The 26643-nt window shown below is 38.6% G+C and overlaps 2 protein-coding genes across 10 annotated transcripts in view; one reads left to right on the forward strand and one right to left on the reverse strand.

Moving 5' to 3' along the window:
• The window catches only part of GNAT3 (G protein subunit alpha transducin 3), an 83878-nt gene that overhangs the window by 14280 nt on the left and 42955 nt on the right, over positions 1-26643 (reverse strand). For all 5 annotated transcript variants that reach the window (XM_070071242.2, XM_070071244.2, XM_051848882.3 and 2 more), the window contains 4 exons: positions 21422-21464; positions 15635-15776; positions 7905-8062; positions 293-421 (listed from right to left, as the gene is read on the reverse strand). In XM_070071242.2, the coding sequence (XP_069927343.1) occupies positions 293-421; positions 7905-8062; positions 15635-15776; positions 21422-21426 (434 nt within the window). In that variant the 5' untranslated portion in view covers positions 21427-21464. The remainder of the gene's footprint in view (positions 1-292; positions 422-7904; positions 8063-15634; positions 15777-21421; positions 21465-26643) is intronic.
• CD36 (CD36 molecule (CD36 blood group)) overlaps positions 1-26643 on the forward strand; it is a 233588-nt gene that overhangs the window by 6692 nt on the left and 200253 nt on the right. For 2 of the 5 annotated variants that reach the window (XM_070071240.2, XM_070071236.2), the window contains exon 1: positions 14526-14867. The gene's annotated coding sequence lies outside the window, so the exon portion shown is untranslated. Of the gene's footprint in view, positions 1-14525; positions 14868-26643 lie in introns of those variants that run through there. The other 3 variants (XM_089328507.1, XM_089328509.1, XM_089328510.1) reach the window with 3 other exon arrangements.

The following is a 26643-nucleotide window of genomic DNA, read 5'->3' on the forward strand; positions in this document are numbered from 1 at the left end:
ACCCTTTCCACTCCCCCACAACATATGATGTCATTTTGATGTCATTTGTAATCATGAGGGAAGTACCATCTAGCTACCACCTGGTCAGCACAGGCCGGCCAGGAGGGCTGAGCTCAGGGGAAGGGGCTACATAAGGGTGTGAGGAGGTCAAGACAATGATGCTGAAGGAAGCCAAGCCAGTGAACAGCCCCAGAGTCATGGCTTGTGGCACTGGGTTGATGCTTTCTCCACGAGGAACCACTGAGCCTGATGCATACTTTTGCCCACACTTGGAAGAGATGTTTACTCATACCTGAAGTGCAAGTCTTTAAAGGAGAACTGAGTTTCGATGATCCCAGTTGTTTTCACTCGAGAGTGTAGAACATCTTGCTCATTTGGTACATACCCGGGAGCTGTGATTCTATCTAAGTCATTCAGGTAGCTAGTAAAAACAAAACAAAATAGCAGAGATGCATGTAGATATTTAACATAGCAGTGGAAGACACCAGGATTCACTGCCAATGAATTTTTAGTGTAGCTGCCATTAACAATAGCAGGGCTATTTTTCCAACAGGGCTGCTTTTCCAACTCTGCCATCCACATCACCAGTTTGGTAGCTGGGATGTTGCCTAGCTGTGAAGCCCTGATTGTGGCACCCAGCTGGCCATGGGGAAACGTTCCTAAAGGCAGCCATTCAAGCTGCTGTAGCTGGAACCTGTATGTGAAGCATGTTGTAATAAATTCCCTGGTATTTGATTAGGAGTCTGAAACAAAATTTCTCTTTATGTATAGGACAATATGGAGGGAGAGTGAGGGATAGGAGGTTGCTTTGAATGACAGACACTAGACTATCCTCAAAATTTCATGCTTTGAATTTAGGTATTAAGGAATTTGAGAGTGGTGGGTTTTAATGTCATAATTTGAAACTTGTTTACTATTTCTACACAGACTGCCTGTTGAGGAGTCAGCCATTTCTCTTTTGTATCACAGTAATTCTCAGTCATTATTACCATAAAATAAGTCCCTTTTGTTTCTCACGCTGATCCACTTAGGAACTCCTGAAATTGCCGACTCAGCACTTCTGGGGCCAGAGGACTGTACCTACCCACTGTACCCACTCCCACCTTCACTTGCATCAGTGCATCCTGTGCTGTTAATCCCTCCACAAAGCCATGGTAAAAACCCAATCCTCATTAGGCTAGACACTGTCTTCTTTGTCAGGAGATCTGGGGATGTGTTGGCCAAGGAAGAAATCCCATTTTGCTATGTGCTCTAGAGGAGTCTGAGAGTAGAGGAAGGAACCTGCTCCTGACCTCTCCATCTCTGGCACACATAATGACCTTAACCAAATCTAAGTGCTTTCTTGCTTCAATGTTCTACGCTTTTCCTATTAGAGATTTAATAGCTTCATAATATGACTACTTCTGTGAAAATTTTAAATGCTTAAATACAAATAGTGGAGCTGCCTGGACTCTCACTCAGGCAGTGGCTTTACCTGCTACCCCATAGCGCTGGCCCCAGATACAAATAGTAATAGCGTGGTACTAATTTTTAAGACACATTTGACCACTGCACTGAACCAAGTTTACATATATAGCTCAAACAGAAAAGTAAAGATTGGAATAACTCAGCCAGTGCCACGGCTCAATAGACTAATCCTCCGCCTGTGGTACCAGCTCACATGGTTCTAGTCCCGGTCGGGGCGCCGGCTTCTAACCCGGTTGCCCCTCTTCCAGGCCAGCTCTCTGCTATGGCCTGGGAGTGCAGTGGAGGATGGCCCAAGTGCTTGAGCCCTGCACCTGCATGGGAGACCAGGAGAAGCACCTGGCTCCTGGCTTCAGATCAGCGCGGTGCACCTGCCGCAGCCTGCGGCATGGCCTTAACCAACGGTTAAGGAAGACCTTTCTCTCTCTCTCTCTCTCACTGTCCACTCTGCCTGTCAAAAAAGAAAAAGAAAAAAAGAAAAAAGGTTGGACTAACTCCACTGAGACAGAATTTGGGAAGCAGAATCCAGCTGCAAGTGTTCAAAAGCTGAATTCTTTCAGTGAGTAAGTTGAGGAGCTTCTGTGCCTTATCACCTAGCACAATAGCTTAAGATACAAAGTTATTTTGTCATCAAATAATAAATTCCATAGCAATATGGGCCATTTATTCTTTAGGGATGCTTTTGTTTTTAAACTGAAAATAAACTAAGAATGGGCAAACATCTGAAAGGGAGTTTGCTCAAGGGCAAAAGAAAATCACATCTCAGAAACACACACATGTATACTGTGAGAATTTATCATCATTGCTTTATCTAACAGTGATCATGTTTTCTTAAATCAAGATGTAAATGTATCAAACAAAGTGTTGGCAAACTTGGCTAGTTTATTTTTTTTTTGACTTTGGGAAGCAATTCTCTTGTGAATTTCCTATCAACCAAGTTTACATTACGGTAGATATATCATTGGTCAGTTGGCCCGTGAAGGTTTAGAGGAGATCAAGCCTGTTCTGGCTGGTATGGCTGTAGACAGCCCATAGAGGTTTAAAAAAATCAATTAAACATACCTCCCAAAATAGAGATTAAGTTCATTTTAATAGTACCTAAATGAAAGTTTTTAATGCACTTTTTATTTGCATGTGTAAGTGATTTCAGGCAAAGCAGGGACATTAGCAGACTGGCATATTTGCATGTGAAATACTTGTTTTAATAAACAAATACAGGATTTGAGTGTTCAGGCCAAGCTTGGACCAGACAGAGGCTCTTCATACATATGTCTCAAATGACTTAAAAATGCTTGCTTGATTCTTTTTCCAATCACATAAAAGTAGTACTTTACCTGGCAGGGCCTGTGCTAATTCTTCTATCCTGTGGAGCTTAAGTAGCACACTAAGTGGGCCCCATCATCCGCCGTAGGGTCTGCATCCAAACCTTCCCCCGGTTGGGTTGCCTCTGCTATGCTCCCCCCCTTCAGTTTGCTGGCACCGACAGGGTTTTCATGGTGTCAACTACAGCATTACTCTCCCTACCGTTAATTAGAGTCACCTCTGTTAACCTCAACATGGAGGATCTCTGGATCTGAGAAAAACAATGAGTATCTTACTTTCACACTCCCCAGAAAAAAAAGGAAAAGGACAATGAGAAAAAGAAATGCTACAGAGTCTGCTCTGTGCAATGCATATGATATAGTCATGCAATATGGTATCATTTTGGTTTTGCATTGACTTATGTAATAATGTATTCCAGTGTTGGGAAAAAAAAACTTGAAATTTTTGGAAGAAATCAGTGGCTTTCAATTGTTTTCCTTTGGGAGTGCTCATTTAACTTTAAGGACACCTAGGGCAGAAAAACTTTCAACTTTTTGGTTTATATATGAAATATTTCTAAGATATGGGGAAAATCAGCTTTCCTGTTGTTATCCTACTGCCATGCAAATGACTTCTTCCAGTAGTCTAAAATCAGAATGATATGGCAGTATTCACAAAAGAAATGCTAATCAATGCTGTTCAATTATATTTAACTTGTGGAACAGATAAATATTTGTAATAAGAATTGATAATGGCATAATCAAAATACATAACATATTTTCAGTATTTATATAAGAAGAAAGTTAAAGATTATAAAGTACAAGTTAGATGACATTTTACTTGCCCATCTTAACTGTGGGATAATAAATTTTTATTATCAAAGAGCAAATAATTTGGTAAACAAAATGATCATATAATTGCTAACACTTTCCTTTCAATATTTTAATGGAAAAATAATGTTTACTGAATAACATCTATTCAGAACTAAATATACTAAATATAGCTCTTTCTCTCTGTTATTCCCCAGAACTTGGTTAAGCAACATTTTATGGGATTCTTTCATGATTTGTCTCTTTACTAATAGTGACTGCCTTCGCTTCTGATCAGTATAGACAAGCAACATTTTATACCCTACAGAGATCCCTCCTTCTATTATCATGTGGTGGGAGCTGAGACACTTAGGAAGGCAATTATTCAAATTTCTTTCATCGCAGATGACACCCATTCTCTACTTCATCAGAGGGCTAAGAGCAGCTCCTTCCAGCTAAGGCAGCATGCAGATTAGAATTTGGACCTAAAATGAAGATGAATGAGTGGCCACAGAAGACTTTTATTTTGCCTGGAATTTACATGGCTTATTTTCTCTCCATAATCATTCTGTTAATCACTGATTTCCAATTTGAAGGATCATGCAAGCTTACCTGCTGTGATTCTTCATTTGTTTTGTTGTTGTTGTTGTTGTTGTTTTTGACAGGCAGAGTGGACAGTGAGAGAGAGAGACAGAGAGAAAGGTCTTCCTTTGCCGTTGGTTCACCCTCCAATGGCCGCCGCAGCTAGCGCGCTGCAGCTGGCGCACCACGCTGATCCGATGGCAGGAGCCAGGTGCTTATCCTGGTATCCCGTGAGGTACAGGGCCCAAGGACTTGGGCCATCCTCCACTGCACTCTCTGGCCACAGCAGAGAGCTGGCCTGGAAGAGGGGCAACCGGGACAGAATCTGACGCCCCGACCGGGACTAGAACCCGGTGTGCGGGTGCCGCAAGGTGGAGGATTAGCCTAGTGGGCCGCGGCGCCGGCTATGCTTCTTCATTTGTTTCACTCTCATTTCTATTTTGCATTTTTTTGTTTACGTACTGCTGGCATATTGTCTTTGAGGGGGTCATTAAAAGGATTATATATTTCTTTACACATTCATATGCATGAACAGAGATATAAAAAGATGAATTAGATTGAATTTACAGACTTGTACACGATCTTACAAACATGTCATGATGGGATAAGTTAAGAACCTTTTGTTAAAACGAACTTGTAGGTCACCTTGATAATGAAATTGTAAGTAGTGTTACAACCTCCTAAACTCCTTAAAGCTAATAAATGTTAACTGGCTAATACAAGCTGAAAAAATTACATAATTTTCTTTGAAACTTCAGATGAATTCTATAGTACACAAATATCTTAGAAACCAGTACATCACTTCCTTCAGGTACTTTGTGTTATGCTCATCAATCCAATGAGCCAAAACCAGGTTGCTAATAAAATTACTGTTGGGGATGATTTCAGTAACATGAATACAGGTGAAACAAGCAACCCCAAACCCCAGCATGTATGCCACCAGTGTGTGTTAACATTGCGCACTATGCATATTTTGTTCATTATTTTAATCAAGAAAAGATACATGCAACGCATGTCTTTTTCAGGCATACAGTTTCAAAATTAGCTATTTGCTAAAGCAATCTTGTACAACAAAAACAAAGCCGGAGGCATCACAATACCAGATTTCAGGACATACTACAGGGCAGTTGTAATCAAAACAGTGTGGTACTGGTACAGAAACAGATGGATAGACCAATGGAACAGAATTGAAACACCAGAAATCAACCCAAACATCTACAGCCAACTTATATTTGATCAAGGATCTAAAACCAATTCCTGGAGCAAGGACAGTCTATTCAATAAATGGTGCTGGGAAAACTGGATTTCCACGTGCAGAAGCATGAAGCAAGACCCCTACATTACACCTTACACAAAAATCCACTCAACATGGATTAAAGACCTGAATCTATGACCTGACACCATCAAGTTATTAGAGAACATTGGAGAAACCCTTCAAGATATTGGCACAGGCAAAGAGTTTCTGGAAAAGACCCGGGAGGCACAGGCAGTCAAAGCCAAAATCAACTATTGGGATTGCATCAAATTGAGAAGTTTCTGTAGTGCAAAAGAAACAGTCAGGAGAGTGAAGAGACAACCGACAGAATGGGAAAAAATATTTGCAAACTATTCAACAGATAAAGGGTTAATAACCAGAATCTACAAAGAGATCAAGAAACTCCACAAAAACAAAACCAACAACCCACTTATGAGATGGGCCAAGGACCTCAATAGACATTTTTCAAAAGAGGAAATCCAAATGGCCAACAGGCACATGAAAAAACGTTCAAGATCACTAGCAATCAGGGAAATGCAAATCAAAACCACAATGAGGTTTCACCTCACCCTGGTTAGAATGGCTCACATACAGAAATCTACCAACAACAGATGCTGGCGAGGATGTGGGGAAAAAGGGACACTAACCCACTGTTGGTGGGAATGCAAACTGGTCAAGCCACTATGGAAGTCAGTCTGGAGATTCCTCAGAAACCTGAAGATAACCCTACCATTCGACCCAGCCATCCCACTCCTTGGAATTTACCCAAAGGAATTTAAATTGGCAAACAAAAAAGCGGTCTGCACCCTAATGTTTATTGCAGCTCAATTCACAATAGCTAAGACCTGGAACCAACCTAAATGCCCATCAATGGTAGACTGGATAAAGAAATTATGGGATATGTACTCTTTACAATACTATACCGCAGTAAGAAACAACGAAATCCAGTCATTTGCAACAAAATGGAGGAATCTGGAACACATCATGCTGAGTGAAATAAGCCAGTCCCAAAGGGACAAATACCATATGTTCTCCCTGATCGGTGACAACTGACTGAACACCAAAAAGGAAACCTCCTGAAGTGAAATGGACACTATGAGAAACGGTGACTTGATCAGCATAGCCCTGACTGTTAATGAACAACTTAATACATTATCCCTCTTAGTAGTTTTTTTGTCTGTTCTACTTAATACTACTGGTTTAATTCTGTAATTAATACACAGTTATTCTTAAGTGTTAAACTGAAATGTGATCCCTTTTAAATATAAGAGTGGGAATAAGAGAGGGAAGAGATGTACAATTTGGGACATGCTCAGGCTGACTTGCCCCAAATGGTAGAGTTAGAAACATACCAGGGGATTCCAATTCAATCCCATCAAGGTGGCATGTACCAATGCCATCTCACCAGTCCAAGTGATCAATTTCAGTTCACAATTGATCATAATGAAAGGACTAAGAGTCAAAGGGATCACATAAACAAGTCTAGTGCTTGCTAATACTAACCGATAGAATAAATAAAGGGGAGAGTGATCCAACATGGGAAGCGAGATACACAGTAGACTCATTGAATGGCAGATGTCCTAAACAGCACTCTGGCCTCAGAATCAGCCCTAAAGGCATTCGGATCCAGCTGAAAAGCCCATTAGAGTATTTCAGGCATGGAAAGCCAAGACACTCTGGCAAGAAAAAAAAAAAAAAAAAAAAAACCACCTAAATGAAAGATCTCTGTGAGTGAGATCCCAGTGGAAAGAACAGGTCTTCAAAGAAGGAGGTACCTTTCTCTGAAGGGAGGAGAGAACTTCCACTTTGACTATGACCTTGTCTAAATAAGATAAGAGTCGGAGAACTCAAAAGGCTTCCATAGCCTTGGAAACTCATGAGTGGTGCATAGGGAGATTACTGATGCCATAAACAGGAGTGTCAATTTGTAAAGTCAACAACAGGAGTCACTGTGCACTTACTCCTCATGTAGGATCTCTGTCCTCAATGTGCTGTACATTGTGATTTAATGCTATAACGAGTACTCAAACAGTATTTTTCACTTTGTGTTTCTATGTGGGTGCAAACTGTTGAAATCTTTACTTAATGTGTACTAAACTGATCCTCTGTATATATAGAAAATTCAAAATGAATCTTGATAAGAATGGAAGGGGAGAGAGCGGGAAAGGGGAGGGTTGCGGGTGGGAGGGAAGTCATCGGGGGTTGGGGGGAAGCCAATGTAGTCCATAAGCTGTACTTTGGAAATCTATATTCATTAAATAAAAGTTATAAAAATAGCTATTTAAAATGTGCCCCTGGCTGGTATTTTTTAACATCTCCATTATGTCCCCTTGATTTTTAAAATTTCTCTTCAATTGTTATTTATTTTAATATAATAGAACGGAAAGCCATTTAATCTCCTTATTTCTGTTCACAAATGCACAGTGTGAAGAATTATCGTGCCTGATTTCAGATGGTTCAATTGCAATTCCTGTCCAAGTGAGTTCACTTACTAGGCTGCTGAGTCATTGAGCTGATAAGCAGATGCTCTTTCAAAGCAGGCCTGAATTCCTGGGTCCCTCCACAGTCGTTTGATGATCTCAGCCAGCTGAGGCGTCATAGTACCGTCTTCCATTGTGTTTGCCATAGCACAAAGCTGTTGCTGGTCTTCCTACAGTAACATTTGGCGAAGGATAAAAATACGTTATTTGTAATCACACATTCTATTTTTCAATGGTGCCTTTTAATTTAAGGATTTTTATCTGATTCCTTTAGCTAATGTGTAGAATATATTTTCAAGGTATATTAAAGTCAATATATAATAAAGCAAGCCAAAATAATAAAGCCAGCATTGTGGACTCACAATGCTCCATATGATGTTGGCATCCCATGTGGACCCTGGTTTGAGTCCTGCCTCCTCCAATTCTGATCCAGCTCCCTTCTAATGGCCTGAGAAAGCAGCAAAAGATGGTCCAAGTGCTTGGGCACCTGTACCCATGTGGGAGACCTGGAAGAAGCTACTGGTTCTTGGCTTTGGTCTGGCCCAGCCCTCCTAACCATTGTGGCCATTTGGGTAGAAAACCAGTGGAAGAAAGAACTACTCTTCTGATATAATTCCATTTAATATTTTATAAAATTAACAGTTTAATTTTACCATTTTATTTAAAAAATCTGCCTGTAATAGGAATCAAGAATATAGCTCTTTTTGTTAAAGAGAGGCACTGTTTAGACTGAAAAACATCTTATTTCACTTTTCTTTTTGATTTTCTCTGTTAAAAGCAACTTCATCAGTTGATAATTGGGCTTTACCCTATTTTCTTGCTTCAACACAGGATGCCATTTTTTTTTATTTGACAGATAGAGTTAGACTTGGGCCATCTTCCACTGCCCTCCTGGGCCACAGCAGAGAGCTGGACTGGAAGAGGAGCAGCTGGGACTAGAACCTGGCACCCATATGGGATACTGGCGCCACAGGCAGAGGATCAGCCAAGTGAGCCATGGCACCGGCCCTGAGGATGCCATTTTAAACTCTTTTCTCACTGTTAGATGGATGGGATGCAGAGTTGCAGACTTAGCAGAGTATAGCTGATCACTCTTGCAAGCAATGCCATCTTTGGTTGATTCCACTATTAAAGTGCATCTCAGGACAAATGATGCAAGAAACAGCTGCACACACAGTTTTATCACCAAAAGGAAGAAAGTGTATGCCTTATCAGCACACCTTTATAAACCAAAGTAACCCAAGCTTCCCTTTAAAATTATTCCGTTTTAATTTGCAATGATTTTATTTGCATGAGTGTTGTGAATACAGCTTACTGAAAACATTTCACTGTTATAAGTGTCTTCAATCCTAGTACATTTCCCAAAGACAAGCCATCCTCTTGTTGATTTTTGTCTATCCAAACTTTTTACTTTTTAAGTTATTCCTGCATAGCTAGACCCAAGATGACTATCTTCAGTCCAGGCTGCATAATATGAGCACGTGGAGTTTAAAAATAATAATCTCAGAAATCTGACCCAAAGACAATAATCAAGAGTTTCTCAGTGTGAAGCCTTTCAAAGATATTTTTTCAAGAATTCCTGGTGACTTAAATGACTTAAATGTGTGGTCTGTGTTAAGGATCCCTGGCAAAATGCAGTCTTTGTGTTTTGCTTTTTTTTTAAACTACCAGTCGTGTTTTATTGAACATAGTGCAGTCCAGTTTCTTGATGTTCCTTTGTACTTATTGAAGAGCTATATAATTTGTATAATTTGAAAAATTAGAATTTATGTCTTTAAGGGTTTTGGAATAACTATCACATCTGAATTTTTAAAACACATAAGGACCGGCACTGTGGCGTAGCGGGTAAAACCACTGCCTGCAGTGCCGGCATCCCATATGGGTGCTGGTTCGAGTCCTGGCTGCTGCACTTCCAATCCAGCTCCCTGCTGTGCCCTGTAAAAGCAGTGGGATATAGCCCAAGTCTTTGGGCCCCTGTACCCATGTGGAAGTCCCAGAAGAAGCTCCTGGCTCCTGGCTTTGGATCGGCCCAGCTCCAGCTGTTGTGGCCTACTGGAGAGTGAACCAGCGGGTGGAAGACCTCTCTATCTCTCTCTCTCTGCCTCTGTTTCTCTCTAACTCTGCCTTTCAAATAAATAAATAAATAAATAAATAAATAAATAAATAAATCTTTTATTAAAAAAAAACTCATAACATCAAGCTTAATAGGTTAGGAAAAACAGCCAAACTGATTAAAAATTGAATTTCTACTAATTATTTTACTCCCATATTTGAGAAATTCCAGTAATTTCCCACAAAACTCAAAATCCAAATGTCTTTTTATGGTTCATAGGCTCCCCAGATTTTTTTTTAAAGATTTACTTATTTATTCGAAAGGCAGAAAGAGAAAGGGAGAGATAGAGACAGGGAGAGAGACACAGGAAGATATATTTCATCCACTGGTTTACTCCCCAGGTGGCAACAATAGCAGGTGCTGAGTCAGGCTGAAGCAAGGAGCCTGGAAGTCTATCTGGGTCTCCCACATGAGTGGCAGAGACCCAAGCATTTGGAGTATCTTCCACTGATTTGGACTATCTTCCACTGATTTTCCCAGGCCCATTAGCAGGGAACTGGTTTGGAAGTAGAAAAGCTGGCACTTGAACCAGCACCCATAAGGGATGCTGGTGTCACAGGTGACAGCTTAACTTACTGCACCACAATGCCTGCCCCATTGCTCCTGAGATTTTACCTGAGTCTGTCTTCCTTTCTGTGTCCCCTTCTTCACCCCCTACTTCCTTCCTCCCTGTCCCACTTTCAAGATGTGCCTGGCTCCTTGAGCACCATGTTAGAACTCTTCATTGGTGGTCATCTCCATATCATTTTGTGACTCACTTCCTATTGTGCTCAAGTCTCTTTTCAGCACAACCTCCTCAAGAAAGGCTTCTCCAACCATCCTTTCTTCCATCATGTTCTAATCCTTACCATCTTTTCTTTTCTTTTTTTTTTTTAAGATTTGTTTTTTATATGAAAAGCAGAATTAGGGGGAGAGAGAGAGAGAGAGAGAGAGAGAGAGAGAGAGAGATCTTCCATTTTCTAGTTTACTCCTCAAATGGCCACAATGGCCAGAGTTGAGCAGGTTTGAAGGCAGGAGCCAGGAGTTTCTTCCGGATCACTCACATAGGTGCAGGAACCCAAGCATTTGGGCCATCCTCTGCTGCTTTCCCAGATACATTAACGGGGAGTTGGATCGGAAGTAGAACAGCCAGGACTGGAACTGGCACCCATATGTGATGTCGACACCACAGGCAGCAGCTTAACCCACTAAGCCACAATGCCAGCCCCACCATCATTTTCCTTTTTGCACTTAATACTACTTATCTAGTGCATATTTCTTCATTTGCCACACATCTTTCATGTAGACCATAAGCACACAAAGACATATATTTTATAATTTTGTTCATATCTCCATTTTTAAGGTTGAACAGAACCTAACACATAGGACGTGTCCCTGAAATGTTATTGAATGAATGAATCAATAAAGTAAATTTGCTAATCAGCTTATACCTCATGTTCTAGAGAAATTTTAAGTAATCACCAATCTCTAAAATTTTAAAAATAGTGCCCTGGATATTTGAGTGATATCCTGAAGGGGTTCTATTTCCATATAATGTATGAATATTTGGAAAGACTTGGTCCTTGAATGGCTCCTTCTCTACAGGTTTCATAGCTCTGGGCCCTTTTGCATAAGAAACAAAATATATACATTTTTCTATACAGGTTATGCTGAAGTTCTTTGTCAATATTAGTGGCCTCGTGTGGTCTTAGAAGCTTGTGAAACTCATTTTGAATTCTAGAGTCATATTTTCCAAAAAATTTGTGAAAAACAATCAAAGGAAGCAAGGTATATACAGCCTAATAAGTGAGAAATATTAGGTGAAAAATGCCAGGTGGTGTTGTTAGCAGATTTTCAGTCTTTGAGAAGGACTATTGGTCACAAATTCTCAAGTTGTTATACCATGTTTATATCCAAAACTTATTTGGTCATGGAAATCCAATTGTAGATGATCTTGAGGAATCTGAGCTCTGGTTCACATTGTAGATTTCATTTTGTCAAAAATGATTTGATTGTCAAAAATGGCCAAAATAACAAACCATTAAGTGGGAGTGTTAGGACATTCAGTGCTCCTAAAATTCTCTCTAGAGGATTCAAATAGAATATAAGAATTCAAAGAGGATAAATAGACATTTGTTAGTTATTTTTGCTATTTCTCTTTTCCTGTTTCTTCAGCTTTGTCCTCTTTGTAAGCTCTATGCTTTTGAAATTACTCTATCAAATATTAAGCTAAAACAAGAATAAGCCCTGTTAGCTGTTCCCCTTCACCTCCCCCGACCTGCAGATTTCACTTCTCCCCTGCTCCCCAACTACACAGTTCCTGAAAACGTTGTCTTTGACCTCTGTTTCTACAGTTTCTTCTCATTGCCCAACACACTCGATGTATTCTGAGTCAGCTACATGAAACCCCTTGACTTATCTCCCCAGGGACTCCGCATTGCTAAATCCAATGAATTTTTGAAAATTAAGCTTCTTGCTTGACCTCTCAAAGCCTTCCAACTTGCATAACCTCCCCCTAGGAATACTTTTTTGAAACTCTGTGATTTCACATACCCTGATATTCCTCTACCAAATATTCTATCATCTCTTCTTTTCCTTTCACATGACCAGGAAATGTTGGAGATACTTTAATCCTTTTACACTGATGCTTAATACTCTTCTCCCCCTACCACCTTGTCTTCTCTGTCTAAGAAATTGACTGCTGCATCTCACGTCCTTGATGAATGTAAATTATATACCACTGTATAATAGTATGCCAACAGCATGGAGATTAAGGTCTTTAGTAAAATACATCTTACAAATGTGTATATTTGTCAAATATACAAATGTGTATATTTGACATGTACACATTGCAGTTGGTTGCATAGGTGACATCCCATAGAACTTCCAAACTCAACATTTCCAAAGTCCAGCCACCTCATTCTTCTCCATCCCCTTTTAGTGTTCCCTTTCTCAGAAATTGTGACCATAAATAAGGTTCTAGCTACACAATTAGATATCCTGCCCTTTTGAAATAGCTGATGCTTTGTATTCACTTGATCAACATCAGACTTTTCCTTCCTCCAAGGACAAGTAGGAAGTCCATCTCAATTATTGCTGACCTCTCAGTATATTCCCTAGGCCCAACCTAAAGTTTGTCACATAAGCAAGCTCATTGAAAAATACATTTTCAAAATTGTGTCAGATGTGTGGGTTTCAACACAAAATTTTAGTGAGAATTCATTAAACATGATTATTGGAAAAATAATGAAATCGGTTATTTATTGGGAACTTACATTTAGCAATACTCTGTACTTAGGTGGGTTAGTGGTTATCTTTGTTTCTCTGTTTATAGTTAAGGTAATTCAATGAGAAGAACACTAACATTTGTGAAGAAACTGATCCTTAGAGAGGCTAAGCTGCTTGTCCAAATTTACAGAACACGTGACTGAAAAAAGCTCATGTACATTTCCTATCAGGATTTTGAGTATGACAAGTTTTGTGGTGATGTGCAAATAGTTATGCCAAAGAATACACACCCACATAAAAAACAAATGAAAGTTAATCTCAACTCTGGAGGCCGCACATAGGTAGTGTTTTACAAATAATCTTTTGAATAAATAATTTAAAATATGTAGAGCGTGCATTGATCTTAAAATCAAATACTAAAGAAGCCAGTGTTTCTATCATTTGAAATATGAGTTATGCAGTGCTTGACAGCCGTCACATTGTTCTGATATTTGAGGACATGGGTAATCCTGCAGTGTCATGACAGTTGCTTAACGCTGCTTGAGCTAATGTGTTTACACCTCTCAATGTACACTTTGAGTAAGTTGTGCTCGTTTTTATTTTCTTGTTGGCATAGTGGCGATGATAGGTACATTATTATTTTTACTCCACATGTATGTTAGGTCATTAAGACTCTCAACCAACAGATTTTGGTTCTTTAGTGCTGTTGTTACTGATTTGAAAACTGCATGAAACATGTGATGTATGTAAATCAACACATAAGGTTGACACTCCAACTTCCTTGATGCAAATACATGGAAGACTGCATGTACATATTCTAGCACCATTAAACCATTCTGATTTCAGAAGGCACACCTATTTCAATAACTATTAGTGCCAAGAAGAAAAAAATAAAATTTCCTAATCATTTTAAAAAATCCATGCATAGAGAAAAAGCCAAAAAAATTTTTTTTTTTTTTTTTTTTTTTTGCCCTAAATGCTAGCTACATATCAGAAGCAAACTTATCTCATTTAGGCCTTACTTTTCTTATCTTTAAATTAAGGGAATTGTACCAGGTTGTCTCTTAAGAGCCAATTTAAAATCCTGGGTTCCTAGGATTAGCAGGAGTCAGAGAGATAACTGAACTACCCTTAAATAACATGATCACTTAGAGGTTGATAAAGGATGGATGATGTTGGAATTCAGCTCCTCCAAGCTCCTCCTTTCCACTCGAGAGGGGACCCAGAGCCAGAGAAGCAGGTAACTTCCTGGGGTCAGTTCTGGGGAAAGCTAGGAATGGAAGAGGAGTCCTAGAATCCTGGCTCTGTGCTTACAAACCATCTGCCCTGAGGGTTTGCATATCCACTCTTAGTTCTCTGCAGAAAAGTGACAGGAAGAAAGAGGATTTATTTTTTCCTTTCAAGTTGGCAACATGGAAAAGGCATTTTTCTTTTTATCCTAATGACTTCCAGTGATCATGTATAGTCTCTCACCTGAACATGCAGGGGAGAGACAGGAAAGGCAAGAGGTCAAAAGTTGTTTTCCTCTCTGTACTTACTGCGTTGTGTTTTTGTTTAATGTTCCTCTAACAAGGTATCTAAGAACTGTGCTGGGAACAGTTCAACTTCATCTCTGGAGGTAGCCAGCTGCTTCTGGAAGGGACCTATGAAAGTGGGTGAGTTCTTCCTGTGCATTGTGTTGGTACTCTCTTTTGTGGGTGGGGTTGACTATTGTTCTTTGGGAGTAGCAACATATGTTCATTCACCAACAAAAATAGCATTTTATATTTGCATACGCATGGTTTTAAAATAAATGTGTTTACAATACATTCTAATGTAAAATAACCATACTACAAACTGTATGATGGAACAAAAATGAACTTGTTTATATGCTACCTTATAAGCAAAACTATGACTACTTGAGTTTATTTGATGCACAGATATTTCAGTTATTCACACAACTTTGAATTCTTTTTTAAAAATGTTAGCATCATAAAATAATCATTTTCCTATTGCCACATAGCCTTTATAATTATCATAGAATATTAATGATAATTATAGGGTAAAAATTTTAAGTCTCCATGAAATGACAATTAGATTAAGAAAATAAATGTAGAATATTTCAGATTATGTTTTATGTAACAAACTTATTTGTAATTTAGCAATCATAAACAATATTTTTCTTATAGTGTTGTATTCGTTATTAGGCTTGATCCTTAGGATAACAAATAATGCTGAAAAGATTATAGCACCTAATGAAAAATACAAGCTTCAATAATGGGAAGATAAGAAACCTTACATCAAAAGCAATTAATGTTTCTGAAATTATTTTTTACATTACTAAAATATTCTTGTATTTTAGTATAACAAACTTATTAAGTCCTACTCTTTCTGGCTCTGACTCCTTTGCAGGATCTGTAATGACCATTATTTGCATACTTACTGCACTTCTGGGATTTACATAATCTATCCCCAGGGTCCCCATAGCTTTCACAATAGCTAGGATGGATTGCAAGGTGTTGCTGTAAATGACTGCTTTGAACTCCATGCATTCTTGTGCAGTGTAGCCATTCTTGTGGATGATCCTATAATTGAAACATGGAAAGATTTTGTAAATTGAACAGTTGATTGTTCTACTAAAACACTGCAACCACAAACTGCTGGAATACAATTACAGTGTATCTTCATTTAAAAAGGAAGAATTCTGACTACATATATATGTTAAATCTGACCAATTTATGCCTTTGAAAGTTTATTAATCAATATCCTTTCATAATATTTCCTTTTTCTGTACCAGCCATGACAAATATGAAGAAATTTGTTTGCAAAAAAAAAGCTTTCTAAAATCATGAACCTTTTACTTAGAAAGCTGATTTTTTCTCAAAAGGAGAAAAATTATGGAGTTCTGAAATTTGCTGTTTTTTCCCCCTGATGCCTAGAGGAAGTGAAGTCATTTAGTAAAACATTCTTGTCTTTTCCCATCACTTAAGGTGCACTGGAAAATAGGAGTGTCTGCTTTCTATTTACAGCTTTAACAAAGGCACTTTTTTCCTGCAGGTAATTGCACTCTGTTAAATCCCTTGTCACTTCTCCATCTGTGTACGTGCCACTGAGTTCTCAAAGTTGAAATGACCAGACATTCTATTTGGCTGAACTCTTCTCTTCCTTCCACTCATTCAGGCAGAAAAAGCAAAGGTTTTACTAGTAGTTTTGGAATAATAGCTCAAAATAGATTTATGTATTATAAGCTAAAATATTTGCTTGTGCCAACTATAGTTTTTTGCTTCTGTATTATATAATATGTTTCTGTTCCTTTCTACTGTTACTTCTTGTTGTTTTTGCAATGCTTTCTGTTCATTTTTGAATGCAATATTTCTAAAGATTTGTGTTGCATCTATGCACATAAAAGCTTTGCTGAAGGGGAAAAAGCATAAGTGCTTTTTAATATCTTTGACAAAATTATAACCTTCAAACACAAGGCTTTGGAACTAAAAAGAGTAAAGGCAGTGCCTGTATTTATGTTTTTTAAAAATAAATTTATTCGAAAGGGAGAGAGACAGAGAGAGAGCCAAGAACTCAATCCAGGTCTCCCACTGGTATGGCAGGGAACCCAAGTACTTGAGGGGTCACCTGCAGTCTCCCATGGTGCAAGTTTACAGGGAGCTAGAACTTGGTGTAGATCTGGGACTTGAATTTATGTAGACATCAAAGTGAAGTCTTGACTTGTAATGGCCACCCCTATTTATTTCTTAATTGACTCATATTTGATTAGCAATAATTGCCGTACTTCTATGTTAAAACTGGCCAATATTTGTATTGCTGCATTAAACAATTAAATAGCTTAAATAAACAAGTAAAGCAGACAATTAATTAAACACTGTAGAAAGCACAATAAAATATCTCTAGGGTTGACTAGGAATAAATTCTTTAAGGAAATTTCAACTCTGTCTAAATTTGAAATTGGAACATTATTTTAATTACGAAGTTAAAGTGGCAGTTACAAATAGGCGTGGCATGTTTGGCTATTCTTGCTTAAACAAGTTCTAATAGCTGTTCTCATCAGTGGGAGAGGAAACATCTATCACAAAGCAAAGTGATAAGATCAGAATTTACAAGTCTAGTTGAGGTTGGATGTTAAGCAACATTCAGCAACATGTTTTTCCTAGGAGCTGCATTAGTACACGTCTGTGTGAAAGAGTGCTCTACCGACGAGTCGGTTCCTAAGTCTGCTTACAGTAATAGGCTTTCCTGGGCATTTTCTGTAACTCGCTATACTATAACACACTAAGGAGAATGGATGAATTATGTGTCTCTCCTCCTTGGAAATAAGTAGACTACAGCTCCGCAGTAGCCAATAGCCACAGTGATTAGAGGTAGATTAAATTAAAAATTCCAGTTCCTCGATCACACTAGCCACGTTTCCAATGGCTGGTAAAGCCCACTTGTGTCTAGGAGCTCCATATGGGAGAGCCCAGGCACAGAAGCTGCCTGTTATTGTGCATGGTTCCGTTGGAGAGCCCGGGTTTTGGGAAGGAAGAATATATAAACAAATTTTGGTGCAGCATACCAATGTATGACGACAACATTGGTATGTGTGGAAAGATAGAGATGAAAAGAAGTGATGTGAGGTATTAGGGAAACCTCCTAGGAGGAGTCACAATTAGATGGTTTTTCAAGCATCAGTAGTTATTCCCAATTTGTGAAAAGGTAGACCATCCCAGGCAGACTGATTAGAATATATAAATACGAGCTTGCAACAATCAAGATTTCAGTATGTGCCAAGAACTGTGGTGAGGGCTTTGTATGTCTTCTTATTTCCTACATTGAAATTACCACCTACATTTTATAGGCAGGAAATGTAGGCATAGATAAATTAAGTATATAGTCCCAATTTATTCAACAGACAGGCAGACAGAGGGAGTGGAAGCTCCCATCCACTGGTTCATTCCCCAAATGCATGCAACAGCAAGGCCTTGAAGCCAGCAGCTGGGAACACAATCCAAAAGGGCAGGCTGTGTGGATAACACAGTGGCAGGCAGAATAGGGAAACAGAAACTACTTAAGATAAGTAATCTGGATCAGAAATGATGAGATTTTAAACTAAGGCAGTGAAAATGCAGATAAATGATGTGTTTGTAGATAAATTGTGTAGATGTGGCATGACTTGGTGAGAGTGAGAGCTCAACGTGGCCATACGAGATTGATTGCTTTGAAGGCTGGTATGTCTGTAATTTGTTTATGGGAATTAGAGACAAGTTTAATGTTCTTTATTCGATTTGTTTCTAGCCAGAGAATGTAGAGGTGGATGGATTTACTCCTCCAGATTAGGTAAAGTGTCTGAGTTTGAAAGAAATATTCTGGGATGGTCCTCTTGCAGATGCTAGAGAAAAACCAAGGGACCTCAGGAGCTCTAATTTTATGGATGTGCAGAGAGAAAGGGAAAGGAAGAGCATGTGGTACATTAGAAATGTCAATTTTGGGGATGCAACCTGAGGACAGAAGAGGTGGAACAGAACTGGGAAAGATAGTTCTCCTAGAAGATGTGCAACAGCTTTAAAAGGGAAAAGACCAATGGTATCAAATAGAATTTAGATAAGGCAATAAGAATGCTTCACAGGACAGATGTTAGGCCTGGACGTTAAGAAGCAACTTGGGATGCTGGCATCACATATGGGAGTGCTTGGGTTTGAGTCTTGATTCTAATCCGGATTCCAGCTTCCTGATAATGCACACAGTGTAAGGCAGCAGTCAATGGCCCAAGTATTTAGGTTCCTGCCATGTACATGGGATACTTGGACTGATTTCCCAGCTCATGGCTTCGGTCAGCAAATGTGAGCTCACTTTGTCCCTCCCTCTGTCTTTCTCTCTGCCTTTCAAATAAATAAAATCAATTAAAAAAAAAAAAAACAACTAGTCCAACAGCCAGCCACTCTGCTTCTGATCCAGCTTTCCTTTAATATACCTTGTAGGCAGTGGGCTCAAGAGCTTATGTTCCTGTTAAGGGTAAGGGATGCCCACATGGAGTTTCAGGCTTCTGGCTTTGGTCTGTTCTGTCCTTGGCTATTGTGGGCATTTGGGAAGTGAACCAGTGGGTAGAAGATCTCTCTCTCTCCTCCTCTCTTTCTCTGTGTCACTCTGACTTTCAAAAAAAGAAATATTTTAAAAAGATACTACCTTCTTAGAAAGTGATATAAATATCTTTGCCCATAAATTTTCATGTTTTATGTATTTGGATGTTATTATTTTCATGATTGCATATTTTTACATTACTCAGTTATGGAAAATTCTGAGATATATGTAGAAAATCAGTACTTAACGATTTTCCCAGTTCATTGTGTATAGTGAAAAACTAGTTCTATAAATTTCATGTATTACATAATTTTACAAGTAGTGATAAGAAACACATTTTTCAAAATGTCATCTTACTAGATAATATTTTTATTTTAAACATTTTTATTTATTTGTATCTTATTTGAAAGGCAAGAGAGACAGAGTGAGAGAGTGACAGCAAGAAGAGAACTCTTCCATCTGCTGGTTCACTCTCCAATGCTCACAACAGTGAAGCCTGGACTAGGCAGAGGCCAGGAGCCTGGTGCTCAACCCAGGCCTCCCACATGGGTGGTAGGGAGCCACCTATTTGAGGCATCACTGCTGCCTACCAGGGTCTACTTTAGCAAGAGACTAGGACTATATCCTGCTCTTTAATATGGGATATTGGTGTCCCAAGTGGCATCTTAACACATATGCCAGCCCTTGAGGTATTATTTTAAAATTAGTTTGCTAATTTACTCATATGAAAAACATGTCATTATTGATTTAATTTTTATATTTAATAAATAGTGCAATTAAACTAAAATATGTTTTATTTATCCATTTAATTTTGTCTTTTGTGAACTGTTCATTGTTTCTTTTTTTAAGATTTATTTATTTATTTGAAAGGAAGAGTTACAGAGAAAGGGGGAGAGAGAGAGATCGTCTATCTGCTGATTCACTCCCCAGATGGCCTCAATGGTTGGAAGTGAGCCAATCTGAAGCCAGGAGTCTCCTCTGGGGCTGCCATGGGGATGCAGAGGCCCAAGGAGTTGGGCCATCCATCTTCTACTGCTTTCCCAGGCCATAGCCGAGAGCTGGATTGGAAGTGGAGCAGCCAGGACTTGAACCAGCGCCCATATGGGATGCTGGCACTACAGGCAGCAGCTTTAATCGCTACACCACAGCACTGAACCCTGTTTATTGTGTCTTTCCATTTGTTGTATTGGGTAGCTTATTATTTTAGTTAAAAGTCTAAAGAACTTTCTATATTAAAGTAGTCAATTATTTAGCTGTCTATCATGTTTATCATAGTTTTGTCTTGTTTTTAGAAATTCCATTTGTGATTTAATAAATTACAAGTTTTCCTTTTTTATACAGCCAATAACTGATTTTGTTTTACTTCATTGAAGGTCATAGAAAACAGAGAGGTCAAAAAGGATAATAGAGACCAAACCATGGTTTAGATGGTAAACCGAACACTGCTGTTCACCTGGGACTTTTCCTCATTTAATACATCCAAAACACATAATGAAAAATATTTCTTCTTTTCTTCTGCTTCTGCTGCATCTTTAGCAAAAATTGTCTTTTAAATTTTTCTGTTATTGAGAGAGCCATGAAGTTTCATCCATGCACCTCCACCTATCAATCCTCATTTTATTAACTTAGATATTAATGAATTACAGTACTTCGGTGTTCATTATTTTCTTACTAAGACATTCAGGTCTAGCTAATTCATAAAAAGCAAAAAGTAGAGAAGATCATACAGTGACATTGAAATCCATGCTGGTGATCATTTAAAATATGCTTTCTGTTCCCAAAGTAGGCTAAATATCAATGAAGTTCAAGCTTATATTTTCTCAAAAAATCAAATGCCTCACTGAGTGAGACGTTTTGAAATGTTTCATGGGTTTTGCCCATAGTAGTGCAATCCTAGACCATTCCCAGCTCACTATAATTACAATACAGCTGCTTTTCCTGTTTTTCCCATTGAGAGGCAACGTTTGGAGGATAAACGCCAAGTTACCCTATTCCCTGTCTGCACTGCTTTCTACGGAAGGTCAGAGGAAATGTCTGCACAGCCCTGTGACAGCCCTGCCACTGCTTGTGATTCAGCACGCAGCACTGCGGACAGCATTTAGGTCTGGTCAACCACATGGACAGACATCGCATACGAAGCATCTGAGAGTTGTGCACCTACTTCATTTGCTTAACGATAGTACTTTTTCCAGATTCCCCTGCGCCTGCAACAGAAAGAAGGAATTGTTAGCCGCGGACACAGGACATTGGTATAGATACTAAATCCTGACCATCAGTTGCCTCTCCGAGTGTTTCTTCTAAAGCAAGTAGCATATACCATTCGAGAAAACCGTGTGACTGCATTTGAGCATAATTCAGAGAGCTTCCAGCTTAGCAAGCCAAGGAAGTGCTGCCCATTTCACAACCGCTTACATTCTCAGAATATCTTCTCATATATTCTATTTGGTTCCATGGTAAAAGAAAAATATTAGACAATAATTTTTTGTTTACAAAATGGTTTACATTCTATTCTGACTGAGGGGTGGGCTGTTGTCGACAGCTCTGTGCATTCTTTTGTGCACTGGTACAATCCCTTCTGTCTACACGAAGAAAGGTTGTAATAACAGCAAGCAAACCTAGGAAACCTGTGGGGTGAGTTGATCTGGGAGTGTCTCACATGGGTTTCCCTGCCTGGCTGCAGGGTGTGATGGTGGCAGATGTGAGGGGCAAGGAGCTGGTAGTGACACCACAGAGAAACATTGGCATTTCTCCAGAATACTTATCTGTAACATTTAAAACTATTTTAGCCAGCGATGTGGCTCACTAGGCTAATCCTCCTCCTGCGGCGCCAGCACCTCGGATTCTAGTCCCAATTGGGGCACCAGATTCTGTCCCGGTTTCTCCTCTTCTAGTCCAGCCCTCTGCTGTGGCACAGGAAGGCAGTGGAGGATGGCCCAAGTGCTTGGGCCCTGCAACCGCATGGGAGACCAGGAGGAGGCACCTGGCTCCTGGCTTTGGATCAGCATGGTGTGTTGGCTGCAGCGCGCTGGCCTCAAGCGGCCATTGCTGGGTGAACCAACGGAAAAGGAAGACCTTTCTCTCTTTCTCTCACTGTCTAACTCTGCCTGTCAAAACAAACAAACAAAAAAAACTTTATTTATAATTCTTAAAAGACAAGATACAGACCTTAAATGAAAGATCAATAGTTGTTTCAGGCTGTCTCAATGCCTTTTCAGGGTATTTCTTGAATCTCTTTTGCCATTAAGGAATTTTTTTTTTTTTTGAAAAATGAAAACCAAGAAATGCTGATAAAAGGATGAATTGAGGTTTGACTCTGCCCTACTCCCCTGTGTGTGTGTGTGTGTGTGTGTGTGTGCTCACGAAGGACTTCAGCAAGTCCTTTAACATTTTATTTCCTCATTTATGAGGATACTTCAAAAAGTTCATGGAAATGTAAATAAAGATTTTTTGTGTGAAAAAATTTTAAAATCCACACATAACTTTTTTTAAAAATTTTATTTGACAGGTAGAGTTATAGACAGTGAGAGAGAGAGACAGAGAGAAAGGTCTTCCTTCTATTGGTTCACCCCCACAAATGGCCGCCAGGGCCGGAGCTATGCCAATCCAAAGTCAGGAGCCAGGTGCTTCTCCCTGGTCTCCCATGCAGGTACAGGAGCCCAAGCACTTGAGCCATCCTCCACTGCCTTCCCAGGCCACAGCAGAGAGCTGGACTAGAAGAAGAACTTGAACCCGGTGCCCATATGGGATGCCGGTGCCACAGGTGGAGGATTAGCCAAATGAGCCACGGCACCAGACCCCACACATAACTTTTTTACAACATACATTTTATATGAATATTTGAAAAATCTATATAAACTTAGAGTGTTTATCTCAGAAGATCATTAGAAGACTATATTAACTCAGCAAACATGAAATTCTTTGCAAACCATGGAACAAACATAGAGCAATGTCATCTGAGATTTCAAGAATCTCAGAAGCAGAGAACAATCTAATATCCTATTATGGATACTCCATATGTATTCAGCAAAGATTTGGAGCATTTGTATGTCTATGTGGACAAAGAGTGCCAACTTACTGACTCATACCATAATTTATCAAAATTATTTTGAAATATTTTATAAATAAACATATATAAACTAAAACTCTAAAATTGTAGAGGAAATACATAGATTAGAAAAAATCTTCACAGCCTTGAACTAGTTTAAAAAATCTAGTAGATAATATATAAGCCAATGAAAAGTAAAATTTAGATTAATGGAACCCAGTCAAGGTTAGGAGTAAAAAGCAGCAAGCCCCTAACTAGGAAGAAGTATTCTCAACATGCTTGGCAGACTTAGGATAAGCAACCAGCGACCTGAGTGCAAAAGGACTCAGGAGAGTTAAGGCAAAATATCCAAAATGATTGAGAATATGGGATATTCATAAGAAAAAAAATCTAAAAATGACTATGACTCGAGAATGAAAGTAAGAGGTGAATAAAACTTCTGCAATACGTAGGCTGTGGGTAGAACATAGAAACAAACTAGAAATTTTACTTATTACTATGATTTGCATACGGTTTATCATGTCTGAAACTCATGCTGAAATATCCCCATTATGAGATATTAAGAGGAGGTTTGGGTTCTGCTCTCGTGAATGAGCTGATCAATTCATGCAATTAAAGGATTAATGGGTTAATGGTTCATCTCAAAATCTCTCTGCTTCTCAAATAAATAATTCAACAACAACAACAAAAAAGTGTGAGTGTACTATTAAAGCAAATGTGTCTGGGTCTTTTGGGTCTTGACCAGAAAAGTGAGTCAAAAGAAACTTTTTCTTCTTTAAAATTGTGGTATTGTGCCATTAACAAGAGAATATGAACCACTTGTTTATGAATCATAGACATACAGGGAAGAGAGGAGGAAAAGGAATCCAGACCACTTTCTGAGGTTTGGAAATTCTTGTGTTATAGACAGAAGGAAAGCAGGGTATCATCAAAAGTTGAGGAATTCTGGTAATATAAATTAGATCTTAAAAGTTTGAGATAAAATCACCAATAAATCTCTAAAGAGGAAAAGTCAACATTTTATAATTCTATGAGAACAGGTCTTCCATGAAAGCATATCTTCTGGATCTCAAATAAATAAGTTATTGAGCTACATGGACCAACAGCCTGATCTAAAAAGCCAGTGAATATATTTTTCATCCACTGATACTGATTTCTGTGTCTCTAGGGAAAGCAAAGGGCTTACACCGTTACCGGCAGTTCTATTAATTGGGTCATAGAGCATATTCAAAGACTCAGTGTGCCTGCCAATTCTGGACAGATTTCAAAGTTACACAACTAAAGCAATTTCCAGACTTCCTACGGAAAATTCAACTTCCAGAAAACTAACATAGAAGTACCCTATACCAGTACAGAAGTCCACTTACTTGTTTTACCAAAATTAGGATTTCATGCAAGCAAAAGTAATATGACTTTTGGTAACCCGAAATCTCAGAATTCCATTTGAATTATATTCAGGCATATTTTGAATCAGAGCAGCCTGTTCATCTATTTCAGTTTTTAGCCCCTCTCACCCATTTGATTTTTTCCCCAATTTACTTTCACTTTTTTAGCCAGCACTTTTGCTAGATACTTACAAATTATTCATATATTTTTTTTCTCATTTGTCTCCTTCACTGCAAGGTAAATCCCAAAGGGCAAGGGTCCTTGTTTTGATCACTGATATATACAAAGCACCTAGGACTTTGCCTAACTCATAAGGTAATCTCAATAAAACAAATGAATTTAAATGCATACTTTAAAAGTAAAATTTTGCTTTTTGTGTTATGTGTCACAATTTTCTTATACAAATATTACCGTAAAGGGAAGGTGTTTGGCCTCGTTGTTGGAATGCCAGGTAGACGTCCATAGCCCATAATAGAGTGGCTGGGTTGGAGTCCCAGCTTAACTCCTTCGAATTTCCCGCAAATATGTATACTGAAAGTCAGAAGTAGTAGTCTCTGCTGCCCACTTACAAGTCCTGGATTGAGTTCATAGCTCGCAGGTTCATCGCCAGCCCAACCCCAGCCATTGCAAGCCTTTGCAAAGTTAACCAGATGATAGGAAACCTGTCTGTGTCTGTCTCTTTGCCTCTCAGTAAATACATTTTTAAAAATTTTCAAGAAGAAATATTACTGTATAATTTACTATTTTCTCTCAAGCCTTGATGAACATAAATAGCTACATTTATAGTTAATTTTATTTAGCAACAAATTTTTTGTTGTTGTTCAAGACATGGAAATGTGTCTGGTCCCTGCAGTTGTCTGAAACAGCTGCCCCACTCCACATGATACTGAAGAAATGAGTGTGGAACTGTAGGAAACAGTGTGTCATTTCCTGGTGAAAATATATCAGGGTTCTTCTAGAATCTCATGAAAAATGTAAATTTTGAAAAACTTTGCATGGATTTCAAAAGTTTTTGCAACAAAATCAATTTTTAATACACTACTTCCATGAATTTTTTGAATTACCTAAGACTCCAGAATACTTATTGTAACTTTATCCTGGTGTGCTCTGTAGCACAAGTTGTAAAATTTGAAAACAAAATTGATGAAGGCTAAATTCAACCAAAACATTTTGAAAATACTTTTTCTTAGACAATATAATCAAACACAAACTGACAGATTGGGCAGACCCATTCATATAATTGTGGCTGTTGTGCCCAAAATGAACCATTTGAGAATAAAATAAAATCATATTACAATATCACCTCACCTATTTTCAGAAGACAAATGCCTGTACTCTTCTGCATGGCTGAGAGTTATTTGTTTGCAAGAGTGGCAAGAGTGCATTAAAACTGCTTTGCAAAAACATTATTTCACGCTTCAAGGAAGTTGCAATTTGCTCTAGTATGTGTGCATCCCTTTAAGTGGGAAGTTATGCAGAAAGATTTTAGAACTATCCTTGATCGATTTTGTTTCAAAATCTCTGACAACAGAAGTGAATATCAGAAATTAAAGTCTCTTCCTATTTAGGTGACAGATTTGGAGAGTATTTTACTTCTCTGATTTTTAAAAATTTTCATTTTATTAAAATTTACAGTTATAGGAGTATTAGTGGAAAGTCAATAAACCCAGTAGGAACTGTAGAACTTGACCATGCAAGTGTATTTAGTGTTGTATTCTGTTGAATCAGAGCAGAAATATTGGGGAAAATACTGTGACAAAAACTTGAGAATGAAAAAAAATGTCTCATTTTAGAAACCAATTGACTTTCCTTAAAAATGCAAAAAAAAAAAAAAATAGAAAGACCTACCTCAAGTGCACATGTGAATACAAAATGTTTCCTTGGAGGCTGGGCGGCATAGGAAGGATAAAGGGAGTATAGATTAAAAACAGGAGGATCTGGGTGTGGCTTGT

The sequence above is a fragment of the Oryctolagus cuniculus genome, chromosome 3 (genome assembly GCF_051225735.1).
Source record: "Oryctolagus cuniculus isolate XC-2025 breed Fujian yellow rabbit chromosome 3, ASM5122573v1, whole genome shotgun sequence".
In the NCBI taxonomy this organism is placed as follows: domain Eukaryota; kingdom Metazoa; phylum Chordata; class Mammalia; order Lagomorpha; family Leporidae; genus Oryctolagus; species Oryctolagus cuniculus.